An 18,910-nucleotide genomic window follows, 5' to 3' on the forward strand; every position below is an offset into this window, starting at 1 on the left:
CATAGATATGTGTTTTAAGAATAACTAAATTTAATGTCCTTGGTTATTCCCCTTCACCTATGGGCAGCTACAGCAAAATCGTTGTTCATGGTGTCTTTTTCACTTTAGGAGAAACTTGCTTGTCTTAAGCATATTTCGGCTTTTTCTCAGTTAGAGGCAGGCAAGAGGTCAATAATTTCATTTTCCCAACAGCTTCCAAGGGTTCTTCCTTTTTTCTTTTGTAAACTGTGTGTAACTGAATTACACTCACCTTTTTATCCAAAAACCTATGGCAGGCATCTGTAACCAATGCTGAGAGCACATGCTGGTGGGTTTTTTCTTTTCTTTTGCAAGATAGTATGAGATTTTGAGTCATTAAGTGCAAGTTTCCTTAAAAATTAGAACAATAAGGATGTGGTGTCAGAACTTGAAGAAAGGTAGACAAAGCCTGAAATGAAACTAAAAGCTAAGATTTTTGCCATGGGCCAGAATGTACTTGTTTGAGTCTGTTGCCTAAACATGAGTGGTTTCAAGTTCATGGAGGAAATATTTCTCACCTACCTACAGGAATATCAGGGAATAAAAACAACTATCTTAATGTAAATGCCTCTCCCCCTGCTCCCTAGCACCACCACCAGTTGTTCTCAGTAGGTTGCAATGTGGCTGTGAATCAAAAAGCATTTTGTTTTCTTGTTGAGTACATTTTCCCTTATACTCAGGTTCCATCAATTCTATTTAAAGAAAGGTTGAGCATGAGAAAGACAGTGCAAGGAGGGAGGAGCTGACAAAACTGCAATGAATTCAGATACATTTTTTTGCTTGTCTGGCTGCTAGATGCATGTTGGCCTGGATGCTGTGGGACAGCGTGCCACTTTAATCTTACATGAGATAGTATCATTCAGGTAAGTATTAAAATTCACTGAAATATCAACTTTGTTCTAAAACTTTCATGATTATTGAGGATTGACAGTTAACCGGCAACAGTAGTGAGACCAGATACACTGAACATGATGGGAGTTAGATCTGTATCTGGTATCTCAAAGCTTTAAAACTATGTGGGTAGTTATTCTAATGCCCTTTGTGTGTTGTTGTTGTTGTTGTGTTTTGTTTTGTTGGTACCGAGGATCAAACTCAGGATCTTGCACTTTGCCAAGCAGGTGCTTGTGCCACTGAGCTAAATCCTCAGGTCTTTAATCCCCCCTTTTTGTATGTGGGGAAATTGATAATTATAAAAGGTTAAATGATTAAGCCTTGTCTTATAGCTAGGAAGTGATACAAGTAGGATCAGGACCCATATCTGTAGGGCTTACAGTTCTGTGCTTTCACCCATTACACTATTCAGTTTTTATCAGGAGGTGGATTTGTATTGGGAGTAAGTAAAAAAGATGGGTAGAATTATGACAAGCCTAAAGGGATGATTATCAGAAAAAAGTTTTTCTTTCAGATTTTCTTTGTTGAATATTAAGAAGTTTGAGAAGAAAGTTGACATAGAATTTGCCAGGAAAGTGCTTAAGGTAGAATGAGCAGGAACTTCTCTCCTCAGACAGGTAAACATTAATTTACTCCCTGGCTTTTGTGAAGCCAGCAACTGCTGTTGGCTCTTCTGAGGAGCCACCGTTCACCCAGTGGCAGATACAGGCCAACCATTGCCATGGCAACAGCAGGAAAAGTAAGCAGTTTAATTCTAGAACTGATAATTAACTGGGGGGTGAGGTGGGAGTAGGGGGATAATTGTTGCAGGAGGGAAACTTAGTAATTACTGGCAAACTGTACAGATGAAAAGGCCAGGCATAGATGCTCCAGCCCAGCATGCTAGTGCATTCCGCCCTCATCCCTTTTGGTTACAAATTTTTGATAAACTAAAATAAAGGGTTGAGTTCCCATCAGCCAACCAAGTCTCTGTAAAGAAGCACAAGAAGAAAAAAGAATTTGTCATAGGCCATGAAAAGAAATGCAGGAGGCCCAAATAAGTGATTCCCCTAAATGATACTACCCAGCCAGAAGTAATCTAGAAATGCTATCTAAACTCCACAGGAAAAATTCATGCTTGGGGATAAAATAGGGCCTATGAAGCATACTTGTGAGTTTCTACTTCTGTGGATGAAGTGGGAGAACAACAACTTACAAGGTAAAAGGAAGACTTGTAGAAAGGTGATCAAATTGTATAGGTACTTGATCATCATGCCAGTTAGTCTATCAGTGCTTCTGAAACTGTGTTAATGAAAGTAGCCAAGTACTCACATGAAAGATTAGGTATCTCATGTAATCCTTACAGCCCTCTTAGTTGACACTTGTTAATTCACAGAACCAGAGATGTTCAGTACTGTGAGCAAGGTCACAGAGCTAGCATAGCAAGTCAGTGTGCTGAACCTTGTTATCCTGTTGAGTTTATTTATAAAATAGAACCCATACAACTCAGTGGGGAAATCATGTACCCAATGTCAAAAAGACTGAAGTACATATAAACGATTTACTGTAAATCAAAAGGAAAACATTTCTTCAAGTAAAATAACATAAACTTCAAAATAAAAATTGGTGAAAGGTTACAACTGGGTAATGTTCGGTTGTCCTTTGGAAATCTCAGTCCTATAGCTAATGATTAGCCCTAGATGCCAAACCATGATCAGGTGAGTAAGTTCAGGTCTTGATTTTTGTCCCTAGTTTATTTCTTGACTCAAGCTTAAGACTTGGAAGAGGAGGTGAGGTTCAAAGAGACTGCCCAAACTTCTAATGATCTGTTTCTACCAAACTTCTGTAGTATGTGTTTTTTATAGAAAAGACATCATTGCACATCATTGCACATGGCAGGACTTTGCTATATTCATTTGTGGTAAGTGGATGAATACGAAGAGTTATTATGAGACAGTGAATCTTATAGGGAAGAGAAAAACAGCATACATTCAGCAGTATTTATGAAAAACCTACCTTGTTCTACAGCATTATCTCTGGTGCTAGGGAGACAGTTATAAACAGAACTTTGAAGTTCCCTGCTTTCAAAGAGCTTACATTTTAGAATCTCAAGTAAGTTTTAAGAATGTAAATAGTGTATAATTTAAAAACACATTTTTAGGAGACCCATTAGTTCTTTTAAAATTGATTTATAAAAGAAAACCTGCTCAGTTCCTCTGGCTAGTAGGAAAATAGGAAAAAGGTAGAAGAAGAAGGTAATGCAAATTTATAATCATTACTTAAAATCTGAGCTTACCTATCATTTTCCAGAGTTTTGACAAACTAGTAAGTTGATGTGCAAGTGAAACAGTATCAAAATTTTTGAGTGCAACTGATACAAGTAATTATGCTAGAAAATATAATTTTGCCTTCATAATAGGGATGGGATTATTTCAAGGAGATCTCATTAATATACTGTTCATCTACAAACAGCAGTGTAACCTTTTTCTTATTAGATTAGATCAGGGCCATGATGCAAAAGGCTGCTAAAATAATTGCCAGTCTTTTGTTTTAAGAAAATAAATTAAGCACTGTATAGAAGTTTAGATTCAGAAATTAGAATAATTGAAGCCAGAAGAACTGTGACTACTAATTCTGAAATCTCCATAAGCCTCTGTCATTTTCTTTTTTAGCCATGTATTTAACAAATTTTATCAAATGCCCAATATATGTCAGCCACTGTTAGATGTTGGAATGTAATAGCAAAACCCAATGCAACTGTCTCCTGACTGTATAGTGTGTGATATTGTCTACAGTTCCTAGGCATATGCATAAGCCCACCACTGTGGTCCTAGGCATATGTTTGTTCTATGTGTACTCAACTCTGCAAACATAAAGAATTTGCAGCCTACTTGTATCTATAATTGGACATTTCCCAGTGCTTCCTGATTTCCGAGGGCTCCTCAAGTATCTTACACTGAACACAATTTAAGTTTTCACCTTGCTCCTCTAAAGTTTCCATGGCCCAGTAAGTTTAGCAGAAGTTTCTTAATTGTGTGTGCCTTGAATACAAATATATGCCATGGTATAATACAAACTTTGAACAGACTGGTAGTTATGAGATCTCTTTATTTTCTTCAACCTGTTGGTCCCAAACATTGACCCGAAGACTGTTTTTACTTTTTTCACAGAAATATTCTTTTGAAAGTGTTCCTCACAATTGTACTATGCAAAAGGGAATTCTAGTCCTTTTCCACCAGATGGTGGAACCTATTGTTAATGATTTGCCATCAGAAAGGAAGTATAAGAAATGTAAGAGTCCATATCTCCTTAGTTTGAAATCTCTTCCATATTATACTTTGCTTTCAAATAACTGGGACTTCTGCTCTTTTCACTGTGATTGATACAGTGTATTGTAACACTCACATATTTTAAGTTTCATAGATTATGAAACTTTTCTCATTGCTGACACAAAATACCTAATACCCACAAGTTAAAGGTTAAGGAAATACTTTGGCTCACAGTTTTTAGAGGTTTCAGTCCATAGTTGGCTGGCACCTAGACAGGGTGGCATAGCAGAAGTCCACTGCAGAGGAGGAACAACTCAGGGCAAGCACGAAGCACCAAGCAGCAAGCCTACCTTTTTTCTGTTGCTGTATCTTCTGTCCAGGCAAAAAGCATATTAATTGGTGCTACCTACACCTAGGGTCAGGCTTCCCATTACCCCCACTCAGAACAATGCTAATCAGCAAAGTAATCCAGTCATCTGACCCTTAATCCGTATTCACACACCTTAGATCCAGCCACCTGCTAAAACCCCCACCTATGAGCATTTGGGGCTTTGCAGGGACATCTAGATACAAGCCATAACAGAAACTAATAGACATTCCTGGGAAAAAGAGGCCTAGAAGGGATTGCTGTGACATTTTTAAAATTAACATTGAATTTAGATGTTCATAATTCTATGTAAAGAACAACATATATCATACATAACTGTTTTATGCTCTTTTCATATTAATAACTCCATTCTGTTTTTAACAGTAACAAAAGCTATGATATTAACGGATGCCAGACATCCAGCACCTTGTCTACCAGAAAGTAGACCTATTACTAAATATGAAGGAATACACAACAATGACATTCTTCTAATTTAAGTCAGTTTGTATCATGATAATTGTGCATCATATGTGTAGTATTTATTACATGCATTTCACATGGAACCAAGAAAATGATGCACATAAATGTATTTTGCAAACTATTAAATGCTACATCTAAGGAATAGTTTATTTTTTCTCTATTAACAATCAGGGTAGTACCCAGCATTTCAGTACATTAGAAATTTCATTAATACTACCAGATCTTGATGCCAAATAGGTTATACAGAGGATCACAACTTTTTGAGTTGAAGGACAGAAACGGAGGGCCAGTCCTTCAGGAGAACTTTGATGTTTCAATTTCTTTAATAACCATCCAGAGACATCAGTAGCCATTCTGTAATATATAAAGGATCAAGTAAGATAACATATGTGGGTGGGTGTATGTGCATGTCAAAAAATGTATACATCAGGAAATGAAAAACTTGGATAAATATTTTCTTACTAAATTTACTGAGATGACATGAGGTTAATGTAAGTTATCTTTGGACTTTACAATTATAGGAGTTCTCATTATCTTCAAACATTTATTAGTGTGGTGAACTGCTGAAGTATGTCTGTGTTTTTTGGTGGATTCTATTACACCTCACATGTTTAGCACTTAGACATGAGATAGGATTAGATGATATAGTTAAGCCTGTAGTTTTGTGAAGATATAATTGTATTTACAACCCAAGTTTCAAGTGTGAGTCTTTTAAACAAGTACTTATCAGAAATAACAAATGAAACAAGAAAGCACATTTCTAATTTTCAAAGTATATACAGAAGTCTCATTCCCTCATTCTATCACTCCTGAGAGGCATTTTGCTATCCCCATACTGCATAAATGAGGAAATTAAATGAGAGTAAGTGACATCTCCAAGTGGCCCAGCTAGGATCACAAGTATCAAGAGTTAAGAGTAAAGGAAAGCTGCTATCTACATTCCCTGTGTGTGCTTTCATAATTGCTTCTAGTCAAAGTATAACACTTGTTTTTTCCTCTGTTTCCAAAATGCTTGTATGTATTCTTGACTTCATCACATTAATAAATGGCATCATCTTGTCTGTCTCAGGCCAGATATGTGGGAGCCATCTTTATCATATTTCTCTTTTTCTTTGCATTTTCTTTGCACTTCAGATCTAGTTAACTGGCAAATCCAGTCAGATTTACTGTCGAGTGTACATCCTAAAGACGTATCCTCTCAAGCCCACCACTGTGGTCCAAGTTATGTAGTTTCCCTCCTAGAATCCGTCTGCCCTCTGCCTATTGTACTTCAACTCATTTCCGCTTCCTGTCTCCACTCTCCGTCCTACTCCCCACCCCCACTTGTTTTTTGAAACTGAAGACCAAATCCGGGGCACTTTACCAACTAAGCTGTATCGTCATCCCTTTTAATTTTTCATTTTGAGATAGGCTTTGCTGAGTTGTCTCAGCCTCCCACAATACTAGAATTAGAGGTGTGCACCTTTTACCTGACTTTTCCCATTCCCTCTTCACATAGAAACTGGAGTGAAATTTTAGGGTACAGAGAAAATCATATAATTCTTGTATTATGAATTATATCCAAAATTACTTGAGGAAAAGAAACCCTGTAGAGTCCTACGAGAGAAGACTTCCCATCTACCTTTCCATCCTCTAGTGACTGTTCACCTCATTCCTTGCTTCAGCACACTGCTTTCTTACTGTTTTTCAAAAAAAAAAAAAAAAAATGTGGAGTTCTTCCTGCATTAGGACCTGCATATCCTGCGTCCTATGTCAGGCCCTTCTGCCTGAATACTAATCCCCAAATCTTCATTCTTTCTGTATCCAGACCTTTGCAGAAATACTACTTCTTTGTTCCTTACCCAACTTTAGTTTTCTGTGTATGTGTCAACACGTGAAAATGTACTATGTATTTTAATTCTTGTTTTTCTTGGTTCTCACTAAGTAAGTGTCAGGAGGTGAACACCTTTTTACTACTGTGTTCTCTAGGACGTGATATGTACCAGTTTTAATTTTTAAGTAAATAATAGCTCTACAAACCTCCCTTTTTTTAAGTTGTGGAAAGAACCCAAGATGGGAATAGGAAAACAGACTCGTGATTATACTCATCTGTCACTTGTGTAAGACACTTCATGCTTATTTCCAAGTATGCGGTTGTTCTACATATAATGGAACTAACAAGGTGATAGAACTTGGGGTGGAAGAGTAAATGAGCTAATATATGACTTTGCAAATAGTAAAATCTTATAGATACAGAAGAGAAAGCCTGGATGTGACTCTTGGGCTGATCCTTTTGTAGGAAGCATTGGTAGGATTTGTACAAACCCGTATCTTCAGTGCTTCTCTGGGGCCAGCCTAGGGCCTCATTCATCTTCAAACCTTGACCTAAAGAACAGCTTACTTAACCCATATGGTCCCAAATGGTTGTGTGAAATATGCTTATACATAGGAACTGTTGCTAAGATTCAAGAATATTAAAATACCTAAGGGCTGCTCACTTGGGGAAGGCTACCTTAAATGATAGGATAAGTCTTCTCTTCATTATTCTTCTGTCTCGTGTTTCAGGAACATACCAGATTATGCTTATGTAAGTGAATTATACTGTCGTTACTCAGATCGTATCTATCCTCATGCTGTTTGGAAAGAAAAAGCTCACCCCATGCATTTGCCAACTTGATTTAAAGGACCTGATCCCTCCTGTAACAAGCACTGTGTGTTCTCATGTGTTCTTTACCCAGTAAGGACTCTTTTTCAGGGATTCGTGCACTTTTCTGTATTCTATTCCTGAATACCCAGGGATTTTAGTAGTTTCAATACTGTCTTCCCAGGTTTCATCTAAAAGGCCATCTTGCTTATTCTCTGAGAAGTATAGGTAATCATTGTTTCAAAATATTTCTTTGTCAGTATTTTGTCATGGTCTGGTTGTTTTGTCAGTATTTGTTATAGTCTGGTTGCTGTAAGTTGTATGCTTTAGCATATTTCTTAGAGCAATGAATTTCATGTCTCTTTCCTCCTCCTCTTCCTCCTTCTCCTCCTTTTCCTTCTCCTTTTTTACTCTTCCTCTTTCTCTTCCTGTCCCCCCTCTTAATTCTCCTATTCTTTGCCAGGGATTCAATCTAGGGCCTAATGTATGCTAAGGTAGTGCTCTACTAATGAGCTCTTTTTACATTGAGACAGTGTCTTGCTAAATCGCATAGACTCTTCTCAAGCTTGTGTTCCTCCTGCCTCAGCCTTCTGAGTAACTGGAATTATAAGTGTTGTACCACCACATGTGGCCATTAGCAAGATGATGAATAGGAAGAGATAAAGAACTATATTCCTTTAGCTAGGACAGTAATAGTAAAATTGTAATAAAACCTGCTTACTGAATGTCTACTAAGTGCATAGCACATTACATGTATTGGTTTATGTCTTGAGATTTTGTACATAGGTATTTATTGTTCCTTTTCTCTAGTAATCTGCACTAATTTTTTTGTAGATGTAGCAAGCATGCTAATATTGCCTTAAAGGGAAGTTACTATAAACAGAACAAGGAGCAGTCTTAACCGCCTTATAGGACTCATGAAAGGATCATTTCTGATCTAGTTTAACATCAAGAACCAGTATTCATGCTAACCTCTGCTCACTCTAGTGCTCTGCTCTTACGGACACTTGGCTGTCTCTATTGCACCTGTGTAACTCCTACCTTTCCTTTAAGTTCCTATTGCAAATGAGGTGCACTAGATTAGAATCTGAAGGTGCACTAGATTAGAACACTGTTGTGGTGACTCAGATGAAGCATCTTGAAGTTCTAGACTTGGATAAGAATAGTGATGGGGGGAGTGTGAAAGACTGCATAGGGGAGAGGCAACAATAAGGAAAATGGGGAGGACTTAATGAGTGGTTATATTTGAGAAATAAAGGAGAGGATGATGAGATCAAGAGCTTGTATTCAAGAGCAAGCCTAGCTGTGGCTTCATAACTACTAAGTTATAAAAATTGACACATCCTTGAACTTGTGAGTTTGAATTTAAATGTTTATAAAATTAAAGTCCCGAATTTCTTGTGTCCCAAAATGTTCTTTCTAGCACTATCGCTTTCTGATTTGAAACTCCAAGGTCTTTGTTCTGGGTGACCACAGACTGTTACAGTGGAACTATTGGGAACAAAATTTAATTAAGTGACAGAGATGTTCTAACAACTCCATTTTTGTATTTGAGTACACTGAGTGTGTGTCTTTCCTTTTTATCTTATTTATAACATCACCTTTCTGTTTGGCTCTGTTGTGAATCCAAAAAAGAATTTATTCATCATCTCCAAGCTGGGGTTCATACATAGGACTATGAGGTCACGGGACTAAGGTAGCCTTCTGTGCAATATTTCTCCATGATCTTTTGGTATTCTGGCATCATTATATGGGCCCACTAGTAAATTTCACAGTATGATAACTTCTTTTAATTTTAAAGAGAATAAAACCAAACCATACAAAATAAAACTAATCAAAATAAAGCCATGGACACAGTATAGGACTTCAAAAAAAGATAATAGGAAATCCACATTGCCTACTGTATCCTGTTATCTTCAAAATGGCTGCCCATACCATCCGACATACTGAAATCAAACAAAGCAAAGCAGAATAAAGCCAAACAAAGAAAAATAATGAAAATGACACAGGACTTCAAAACAAAATAATAGGAAATTAACAATGGCTACCATAATGCCTCTTATTATCTTTAAAATAGCCATCCAGACCTTCAGAGATAGGCATGTAAAATTAACCAAACAATACAAGAACTAAGTTGCTTCTTTACTTCATTTGTAATCTTCTGAGAAATTTCAGGTGAGTGACTTCTAATTTCTACTATGTCAGTGTCTTCTGAACTTGCTCATTGTGGGCTGGAGGTCTGAGATTATACTTTGTTTCTTTGTCTTGCCATTTTCCTGTGTTCCTCTGAATCAACCCATTGCTGCATAATAGGTGCTTCCTGCATTGGTTGCAAGTCTCTTCCAGTACTGGATAGGATGAGGCACCTGGTTTCCTCCAATCCAGGGTTCCTGAATGGTGAAGAGGCACAGGACATTGATTCACCAGTGCTCCCCCAGTAGTGGCAGGGCCATGGAGCATGGCTGCTTCACCAGCCAGCACTTGGCTCACTCGATGTCTCTGGCTTCTTTTCTGGGTTCCCCCTGAGATTGCTTGATCTCTGCAAGCTGCTGGCATGGGTCCTTAGGGCGTGGTTTCTTCCTAATAAGCCCATTTGTTCACAGGTTTGGTTCAGCTCTGATATTTCATCACTGGTTTTCTGTCTAATTGATTTATGTCTCTGTGACAGTGGGGTATTGAGGTCTTCCATTACAATTGTGTTATTGCTTATTTGATTTTCCGTGTCTACCAATAACTGTCTTATATAATTGGATGCTCCTGTATTAGGTGCATATATATTTATGGCATTTGTGCTGTCTCCAACTTTCTCATTGACCCCAATAAATCTTGTATTATTATTCTTTGCTATGTCCTGTAGCTGTCGGATTGATTTCTCATGGTTTCTTGCTATTTTTGAGATACCTTTCTTTTCATGACCACTAGCTGCAATTCTGTATTCAAGATCTGAAATTCTATCCTTTTCTTCATTCAGTGTGTTGCGTGTATTTTCAGTGAGCTTTTAATCTGGATTCTGTTTGGATCTGTTTCATGGACTCCGTTTCTCTCCTATGTTGGGCATTTTTTGTTTCTATCTTTCTAAGCTTATCTATTCTTTTATTTGTGTCCTCTCTAATATCTGATTTTAAGTGTCATTTCTTTTTGTACCTGAGAGATCATTTTCTCTATACCTTTTCACTTGTTTTTTCCCTTCTGTTATCATTTTAGAAAGTTCAGTGCTTGACTTCTTTTTTTTTTTTTTTTTTTTTTTTTTTGTCTTTTTCCTTTTTATCGGTACCGGGGATCGAACTCACGACTGCCCGCTTTCAAGGCAGGCGCTTATGCCGCTGAGCTAAACCTCCAGCCCCCAGTGCTTGACTTCTAACTTCATCCTTCTTGTTGAGTTTCAGGCCTGTCCTGGGTAGGCTGGGGGTCTGGGGCCACACCCTGCCTCTGCGTCTTGCCGTTCTATACCTTTTCTCCTTTTCTTTTATCTTCTTTGTTGATGTCCACCAGCTGCCCGTAATATACAGAGCTCCACCACTAGAACTGAGGCCTCTCTCTAGGAGGAAAGGAGATGTCCGTTCCTCAGGGATGTCCTCCAGATGTGGTTGGTTCTTTATAGCTATCCCAAGAACCCACCTTCCTTTGGTGTTTACAGTTCTGTGATCATGACCATGTTACATCCCGCAGATGTGCTGGGTATGGAGCTGCTATTGGCCTCTGGATGTGGGGACTGGCACTGGTCTTTTATTGGGATGGTTCTCCAGAGTCCAAATGTGTCTCCTTGCTGCTGCTTCAGAGCTTTCACATCACTGGCCTCAGTGATTACTTTGCTCTCCAAGGTGTGTGTGCATGTGGCGATGGACTATTGTCCTGAGTCTTGGGGTTTGCATCGGTCTTACACTCTTTCAGCTGGCCCCGCTTTCTGTGGGCCTACTGGAAGAGACCATGAGCATGAACTCACTGTCTTCCAGCCACCCCCACCATCAGGGATATAATGGAGGGCACAGAGGATGGACTCAAGTTTCTTCCAGCCCGCCCACCCTCTGTTGTCCAGCTGGCCTGCCCTCTGGGATGTCACAGTGTGATAACATCTTCACACATGTCAGCCTACAGGTCTGTTTGAGCAGAAATCTTTTTTTGCCTATTTCCCTATGCCACAGAATCAAAAACTTTTTTTTCTAAAGAGCATGCCTTAGCTATCTTTTAACCCCTTTTTGTTCCTTTCCATGGGAAGAGGAACAACTTGTCTAGTTGGTGAGAATCCCTCACTTACTTAGCCCCTGCTCTCCAGATACAGGGTTAATGTGTGCACCCAGCTAGGAGCTGCTAGCGGATGCCAGCAGCAGTTTTGGGTTTGGGTCTTATCCGGCCTGTCTCCAAAATGCCTCCTGGCTAATTGCTCTTTCCTGCAGAGGACTGAGGCCTCTGCACTCACTGCCAGCCAATGCAGTCCTCCATGTCCGCTGCTCCCCGCCATACATCAGTCTGCAGAGGCCTCTGAGTCATCGGCCATCACCATCACCGTGACTGCGTCCCCAGGTTCCAACAGCTCCTCTCACTCAGTCCTGTCTCAGGGCGAAGGTGCTGCCAGCTACTGCCTTCTTCTAAGTTTTTCTTTTTACTCTCTCTGTGTGCTTCAATTCGCATTTCAGATTCTTCCTGGGTCTGGGAAACCTACTTCCTTCCTTCTTACCTTCCTCGCGGTGCTAGATTCTAGCATCTGGATGGTGACTCAAGAGAAGCTGTTTTTTCTGCTGCTTACCACTCCACCGTCTTTCCAGAGGTCCTATTTTCTGAGGTTTCACACTAGAATAATGCAATTTTTAAACTTGTATGTCTGGTATATTTCACTTAATAGTTTTGAGGTGCATCTGTTTTCTTACAAATGATTCAAATTCTTTATGGCAGAGATAGCATTATATACAAATACCACCTTTATTCTTTCATCTTTTGATGGGTATATGGCTGTTTTCAGCACTTATTTATTATAGATTGTGCTGCTGTGAACATGGATATGCATATATCACTGTGGTATGATGCTCTTAACTCTTCAGGAAAGATAGCTAGAAAAGGAATAGTTGGTTTTAGTATTGTTTAGAAATCACCATACTGACCTCCATACTGGTTGCATTAGTTTACATTTCCACCAATAATGCAGAAGGGTTCCTTTTCCCCCACAGCCTTGTCAGCATATGTTATTGATTCTTAAAAATAGGCATTCTTTCTGGAGTAAGATGGAATCTCAGTGTTGTTTTAATTTGCATTTCTCAGACAACCAATAATGTTGCACATTTTTTCATATATTTACTTGCTCTTTGTACTTTATCTGAGAAATGTCTGTTATCTCAGATGCCTAATTTTGGACTTAGTCATTAAATTTGGGGGATCTGAGGGTTTTTTTTTAGTTGTTTATATATATTCCAGATATTAGCCCTCTGTCTGAGGAGTAGCTACTAAAAGTTTTTTTCCCATACTGTGGCTGGTCTCTTCATTCTTTTGGTGGTTTCTTTTTGCTGTGGAGAAGCTATTTATTTATTTATTGTACCAGGAATTGAACTTAGGACCTCACACTTGCCAGGCAGGTGCTGTGCCACTGAGCTATATCCCCAACAGAAGCTTTTTAATTTGATGTGATCCCAGTAGATGATTCTTTGTAATATTTCCTATATGGTTTTGTTCATAGTGTTTGCCTACACCAAAGTCTTTAGAGTTTTCCTGTTCTATCTTCCAGCACATTGTTTCTGCTTTACTACTTAGATCTTTGATCTACTTAATTTTAATTTACTGCAAAGTGAGAGATCATCCTAGTTTCAATTTTTGATACGTGGAAAGCCAATTTTCCTAGCACCATTTATGAGGCTTTCTTCCATTGAAGATGCTTGGCCCCTATGTCAAACATAAGATAGCAGAGTGTGCTTGGAGTTGTTTCTGCATCTTCTATTCTGTTCATTGATCTTGGGTCTGGTGTTTGTTTGTTTTGCCAGTATCATGACAAAACTATTTTTATCAGTAGCTTTGTAGTTTAACTTTAAATTGAGGATTGTGATGCCCCCTTGCCTTACCTTTGTTGCTCAGAATTATTTTTGTTATTCTAGATCTCTTATGTTATAAATAAATTGTAGGATTGTTTTGTTTAGTTGCTATTTTGTTTGGAACTGCATTAAATCTGTATAACATTTGGTATTTTGTTTGGGACTGCATTGAATCTGTATAACAGTTGGTATTTTGTTTGGGACTGCATTTAATCTGTATAAGAGTTTTAGAAGTATGACCATTTTCACTATATTGGTTCTATCCAAAAACGGCAATATCTTTTTATTTTATAATATTCTCTTTGATCTCCATTTTCAGAACACTGTAGTTTTCAGTGTGTATATCTTTTACTTCTTTTGTTAGATTGATCCCTAAGTGTTTCATTTTTCTTGATGTAACTGTGAAAGGTATGGTTTCCCTAATTTCTCTCTCGGTGAGTTTGTTATTCATATACAGGAATGCTATTGATTTTTGAATGTTAACTTTGTATCTTGCTATGCTAAACTTCATTATTAAGTCTGGGAGTCGTCTGGTGGAGTTTTTGTGGTCTTCTATGTAGAGTATCATGTCATGAGCATATAATGATAATTTAACTTCCTTGCTTATCCATATTTCTTTTATTTCTTTCTCTTGTCTGATTGCTTTGGCTAATATTTCTATAAACTATTTACAGAACTATTTCTAGAACAAGAGTAGTGATATCTTATTCCTGACTTTATAGTGAAAGCTTTGTTTCTGACCATTTTAGTATGATGTTGGCTGTTGGTTTGTCATAGATGGCTTTTATCAGGTTGTGCTAAAGAACTTCTATTCTAATTTTCTGTAGGGTTTTTATTCTGAATGGGTATTGGAATTTGTCAAATGCATTTTCTGGGTCTGTTGAGATGATCATGTGGTTTTTGTCCTTGCTTCTGTTCATGTGGTGTATTACATTTGTTGCTTTGTGTATGTTGAACCATTCCTACATCACTGGAGTGAATCCTGCTTGATCATAGTGTATAATCTTCTTAATGATTTGTTGCATTCTGTTTGCCAGTGTTTTATTAAGGACTTTTGCATCTTTGTTCACTAAGGAGATTGACTTGTTTCCTTTTTGGTTGTATCCTTTTCTGGTTTTTATCAGTATAATGCATGCCTCCTGGAATGAATTTTGGGATATTGCTTCAACATTTTGTTAAAGAGTTTGAGAAACAGTGTCATTAGATCTTCTCTAAAGCTCTTGTACAGTTCAGCAGTGAATCTGTCAGCATCTGTGATTTACTTTGTTGGTAGTTTTTTTAAATTACTTCTTCACTTTCATTGACAGATATTGGATTATTTATAATTTTTATGTATTCTTGTTTCACCTTTGGTAATTCATGTGTATCTAGGAATCTGTGTATTTCTTCTGTATTTTCCATCTTATTAAAGTACAGATTCTAAAAGTAGGTATCGATGATCATCTGAGTTTCCATAGGATTTGTTGTGATTTCATCCTTTTCATTCCTAATTATGTGAATTTGGATATTTCTTCTCTTTTTTAAATAAGGCTAGTTAGTGATTTATCTATTTTGTTTATTCTTTCAAAGAACCAATTCTTCAATTCATTGGTTCTTTGTATTGATTTCTTAGTCTCATTTGCATTAATTTCTGCTCTTTTCTGCACTTTGTAATTTCCTCTTTCACATATGCTTTGGGTTTAGCTTGTTCTTTTTCTAGAACCTTGAAGTTCAACATTAGGTTATTTATTTGAGCTTGTTTTGTTTTTCTGATGTAAAATTTCATAACTATAAATTTCCCTTGTAACACTGTTTTAATGTGTTATATGGCATTGTTTAATTGTAGGAACTATTTTTTTAAAAAATTTCAACTGTCATGCATTGGTTGTTCAGGAGAATGTTATTTAATTTTCATGTGGTTATGTCATTTTTGTGTTCAGTTCAGGATGTGAGTGTGCTATCACTGTTAGAAGATGCAGAGAGAAGCTAGATCTATGCTGCCTGATCCCAGCAAGCCGGAGTAGGATTAAAGTGGGGTGTACCCATGCTGGTGCTTTTAACTCCACAGTTCATGTTGATCCTGGCCTTTGGTCGTGGAATTGGGACTGAAGCCTACAATGTTCTTGGTATCTCTTGCTGCCCTGACGACAGATCCCTGACCTTGGCTGTCTTCTGTATCTGTACCTCACCTAGTCACTGTGGAGTTTCTATACTGGGAGCTCTGAGATGAAGCCATCCCATGGCTGCTCTGAGTCTTGGGTTCACTTGTCCCCTCCATAAAATGACACCTGGCCAACCACCCACTCCAGGGTACATGGCAGTTGCTTGGACTGGAGTCACTCACTTGTTGTAGCACCCAGCATTCACTGCTCTGTTCTACTGGGAAGCTTCTTCTGGGAGGCCCCTGGAGTTACCTGTCCTCACTGTTTCCAACTTCTTGGACGTCTGTTCCTTGATTCACAAATAGGATTGACTTGTTCTTCAACTTCTCTACAGACTTGCGAAGAATACGTAAGTGTGTGTTGAATGATTTGCAAATAATAAAGTACTATGTATATTAGTTCAGTGATTAATAAATTATGTTAAGAGGTGGTAACAGAGATTGATTTTTGTAAAGCATCATGGGGTACTGAAGCATAGCTCCTCTGAAATCTGCTTACGTTAGGCAAGGCATGGTTTTAGACAGAGCTCATAGATACACAAAGTTTCTGGTTTTGCAGCCTTGACACTCAGCCTGCAACCAGTTGGACTTCCTTGAATAAAGACAAAAAGGAAGCCAATATGTTCCTATGTCATTGTCCGTATTGTCACAACTCCTATGTATAATAAAGGGGTTTTCATTTTTGAACTGGAACTATCATAGTAAGCTGCTATCTGGTTGTTTCTTTGAGTTTAGGTACTGATGGTGGAAGAGAAAAAAAAAAACATAGATCTTAAGTATGATTTACCTGAGAATATTTCCTTGGATGTGAATAAGAACAAAGAAAAGACCAGACTTGTCAACATATAAGATCACCTCCTCTGTAAGTCACAGGTTGAGTATGCAGTAGGTTAGTGCTCAGGGTCATTGCTGTATTCCAGCATGAAAAATTAAGAAGTTTCAAGTGTTGCTATTTTTTCCTTTGCCTTTCTTGTGGTTGTCTTGTGTGTGTGTGTGTGTGTGTGTGTGTGTGTGTGTGTGTGTGTACTGTGATGGGAGTAATATGGAATGCTTATTCTCATATTTTGGGAGAAAGATAATCCATAAAGATAGATGCACACATATACATAAATTTACCACCTGAGATACATTATTTGAAGAGAAGTAACTTGATGTAGTACAAACACCATGGGCTTTGAAATTAGACAGTGTGAATTCAACTATCAAGTCCTAGCTAGTGTGGTAATGCATGCCTATAATTCCAGCTACTTGGAAATCTGAGGCAGGAAGATTGCAAGTTTGAGACCAGCCTGGATGATGTAATGAGACCCTGTCACAAAATTAAAAAGGGCTGGAGATGTCATAGCTCAGTGGTAGAGTTCTTGCTTAGTATGTACTACCCCTGAGGTCCATGTCCAGTACTAGAAAAACAAATATAATCCCACATTAACTTATTTCTAATGGATATAACATTGGAAGGTGACTTAACCTCTAGTGAACTTTAGATTTCTCACTTATAATATGGACAGGACCTAGCACTTAGGTGCTCACTAGGTGGTAGCCGTTAGTCAGATTGTTCAGTCCAGAGGCCTGAGAAGTTGTTCAGCCAGGTGGACCAAGTGGAGGCTGACCATTAAAGGACAGTTGCAGTGGAAATTTTAATCAGACAAGAGGGTGATTTTTGTCTAAACTGGAGTTAGTTCTTAAGTCTGTTCCCAACCCTGTGGTACAGCAAAGCTTCCATTAAATCATATTGCTAGGAGGGAACACTGCCCAGGACCTGCCAGACAAAAGGCAATAAAAGAAATTTAGACAGGGAATGGTGGTTGAAATCTCAGTGGTTTAATTGTTGCCCAAAGTGAATGTTTAACATGGATTCAAATTTTGAGTGTAGACTACAGAAGACAGTTTAAGGAAGTCTTACTGTTTAATCCTCCGCTAAGTGGCAGCCACCCTGCAAAGTAACTGGCATGCTTGATTTAGTTTACTCCTCATGGCAGCCCTCTAAGGTAGGCGGGATTATTCTCATTTTGCAGATGACTAAAGGAAGCTAAATAATTCATTCAAGGTCATCCACCTACTAAAGATAGGATTCAACCCAATTGTCTCTTGAATCCAAATCCCACATTTTTGCTACCATACTTCACTGCCACCAGAAAGCACGAAACTATACAGTATACATACAGTGTAAACCATACAGTAAGAGCAACACTGGCTTAGTTCAGTAATCTCCAATTCATGTCCATAGACCCCAGAAGGATCCATGAAAATAGAAATAAAATCTATGTGTTATTTTTAGTACTCTTAAAAAATTTAATAAGAAATTATAACATTTAGACTCAATAAGTTTATACTTACTACCAAAATACCAGCCTTCTGTGTTTAATATAATTTGTCAGTTATTAATGTATTCTTATAATTAAACTAAATGCTCAAAAATTATTTCTATTAGATAAAAGACTCAAATTCTGAAGTCCATGGAGAGTAAATGGGAGTCACTGATGGTAAAAAGATTTTGGAATAGTCATTGAATCTTAAGATTGTAAATGTAAATAATTGGTGAAACCTGGCCTAAGGGTGTGTTTGTTTGGTTTTTAAAAGGTTGTTTTCATTACTGACCAGCATTTAAAAATGCAAAGATTTCACATCAGAAGCAGATTTTTCAGTTTCTTTTCTGGCAATACTGGATCTACATTTCTCCATGACAGCGACCCATTGGAACTAATCTGTTACTTAGATGAGAAGATCCAGTACACCACAGCCTTCCTATGGCCAAGTTTATTCATTTATGTGAACTGTCAGGCCCTGTAAGCATTTGAGCATGTGACGCCTGGACTGGTCCAGCCACAAGTCATGTCGTTATAAAGGAAAGCCCACTTCCTGGCTGTGCTCAGTCATACCTTTTGTATACTGTATGGTTTTGTGCTTTCAGTTATGTTACTATGTTAGGTCTTTCATGTAAGCCCATTTTGTTAGCTCTGCTCTGTTTTTGAGACTAGCAGCCATAGTTCATCAATTCACCAGACCCTGACATAGTACTAGGGGCCAGGAATGCAAAGAGTAATGGATAGAGCACCCACACACCTCAGGATCATACTCTAGCCTTGTTTCTTTGGATGATATGAACGTCTAGCACCTTGATAGGTTGCT

At 38.1% G+C, this 18,910-nt stretch overlaps 1 protein-coding gene across 3 annotated transcripts in view; it reads left to right on the top strand.

Moving 5' to 3' along the window:
• Positions 1 to 18,910, top strand: part of Trim44 (tripartite motif containing 44) — a 115,490-nt gene that overhangs the window by 66,348 nt on the left and 30,232 nt on the right. For 2 of the 3 annotated variants that reach the window (XM_063227780.1, XM_063227779.1), the window contains one exon: positions 814 to 881. The exons of the other annotated variant lie outside the window; for it this stretch is intronic. In XM_063227780.1, coding sequence (XP_063083850.1) covers positions 814 to 856 — 43 coding nt within the window. In that variant the 3' untranslated portion in view covers positions 857 to 881. The remainder of the gene's footprint in view (positions 1 to 813; positions 882 to 18,910) is intronic. 3 annotated transcript variants of the gene reach the window in all.

The sequence above is a fragment of the Cavia porcellus genome, unplaced genomic scaffold, assembly GCF_034190915.1.
Source record: "Cavia porcellus strain 051 isolate PalLab524CR breed Dunkin Hartley unplaced genomic scaffold, mCavPor4.1 scaffold_17, whole genome shotgun sequence".
Taxonomy (NCBI): domain Eukaryota; kingdom Metazoa; phylum Chordata; class Mammalia; order Rodentia; family Caviidae; genus Cavia; species Cavia porcellus.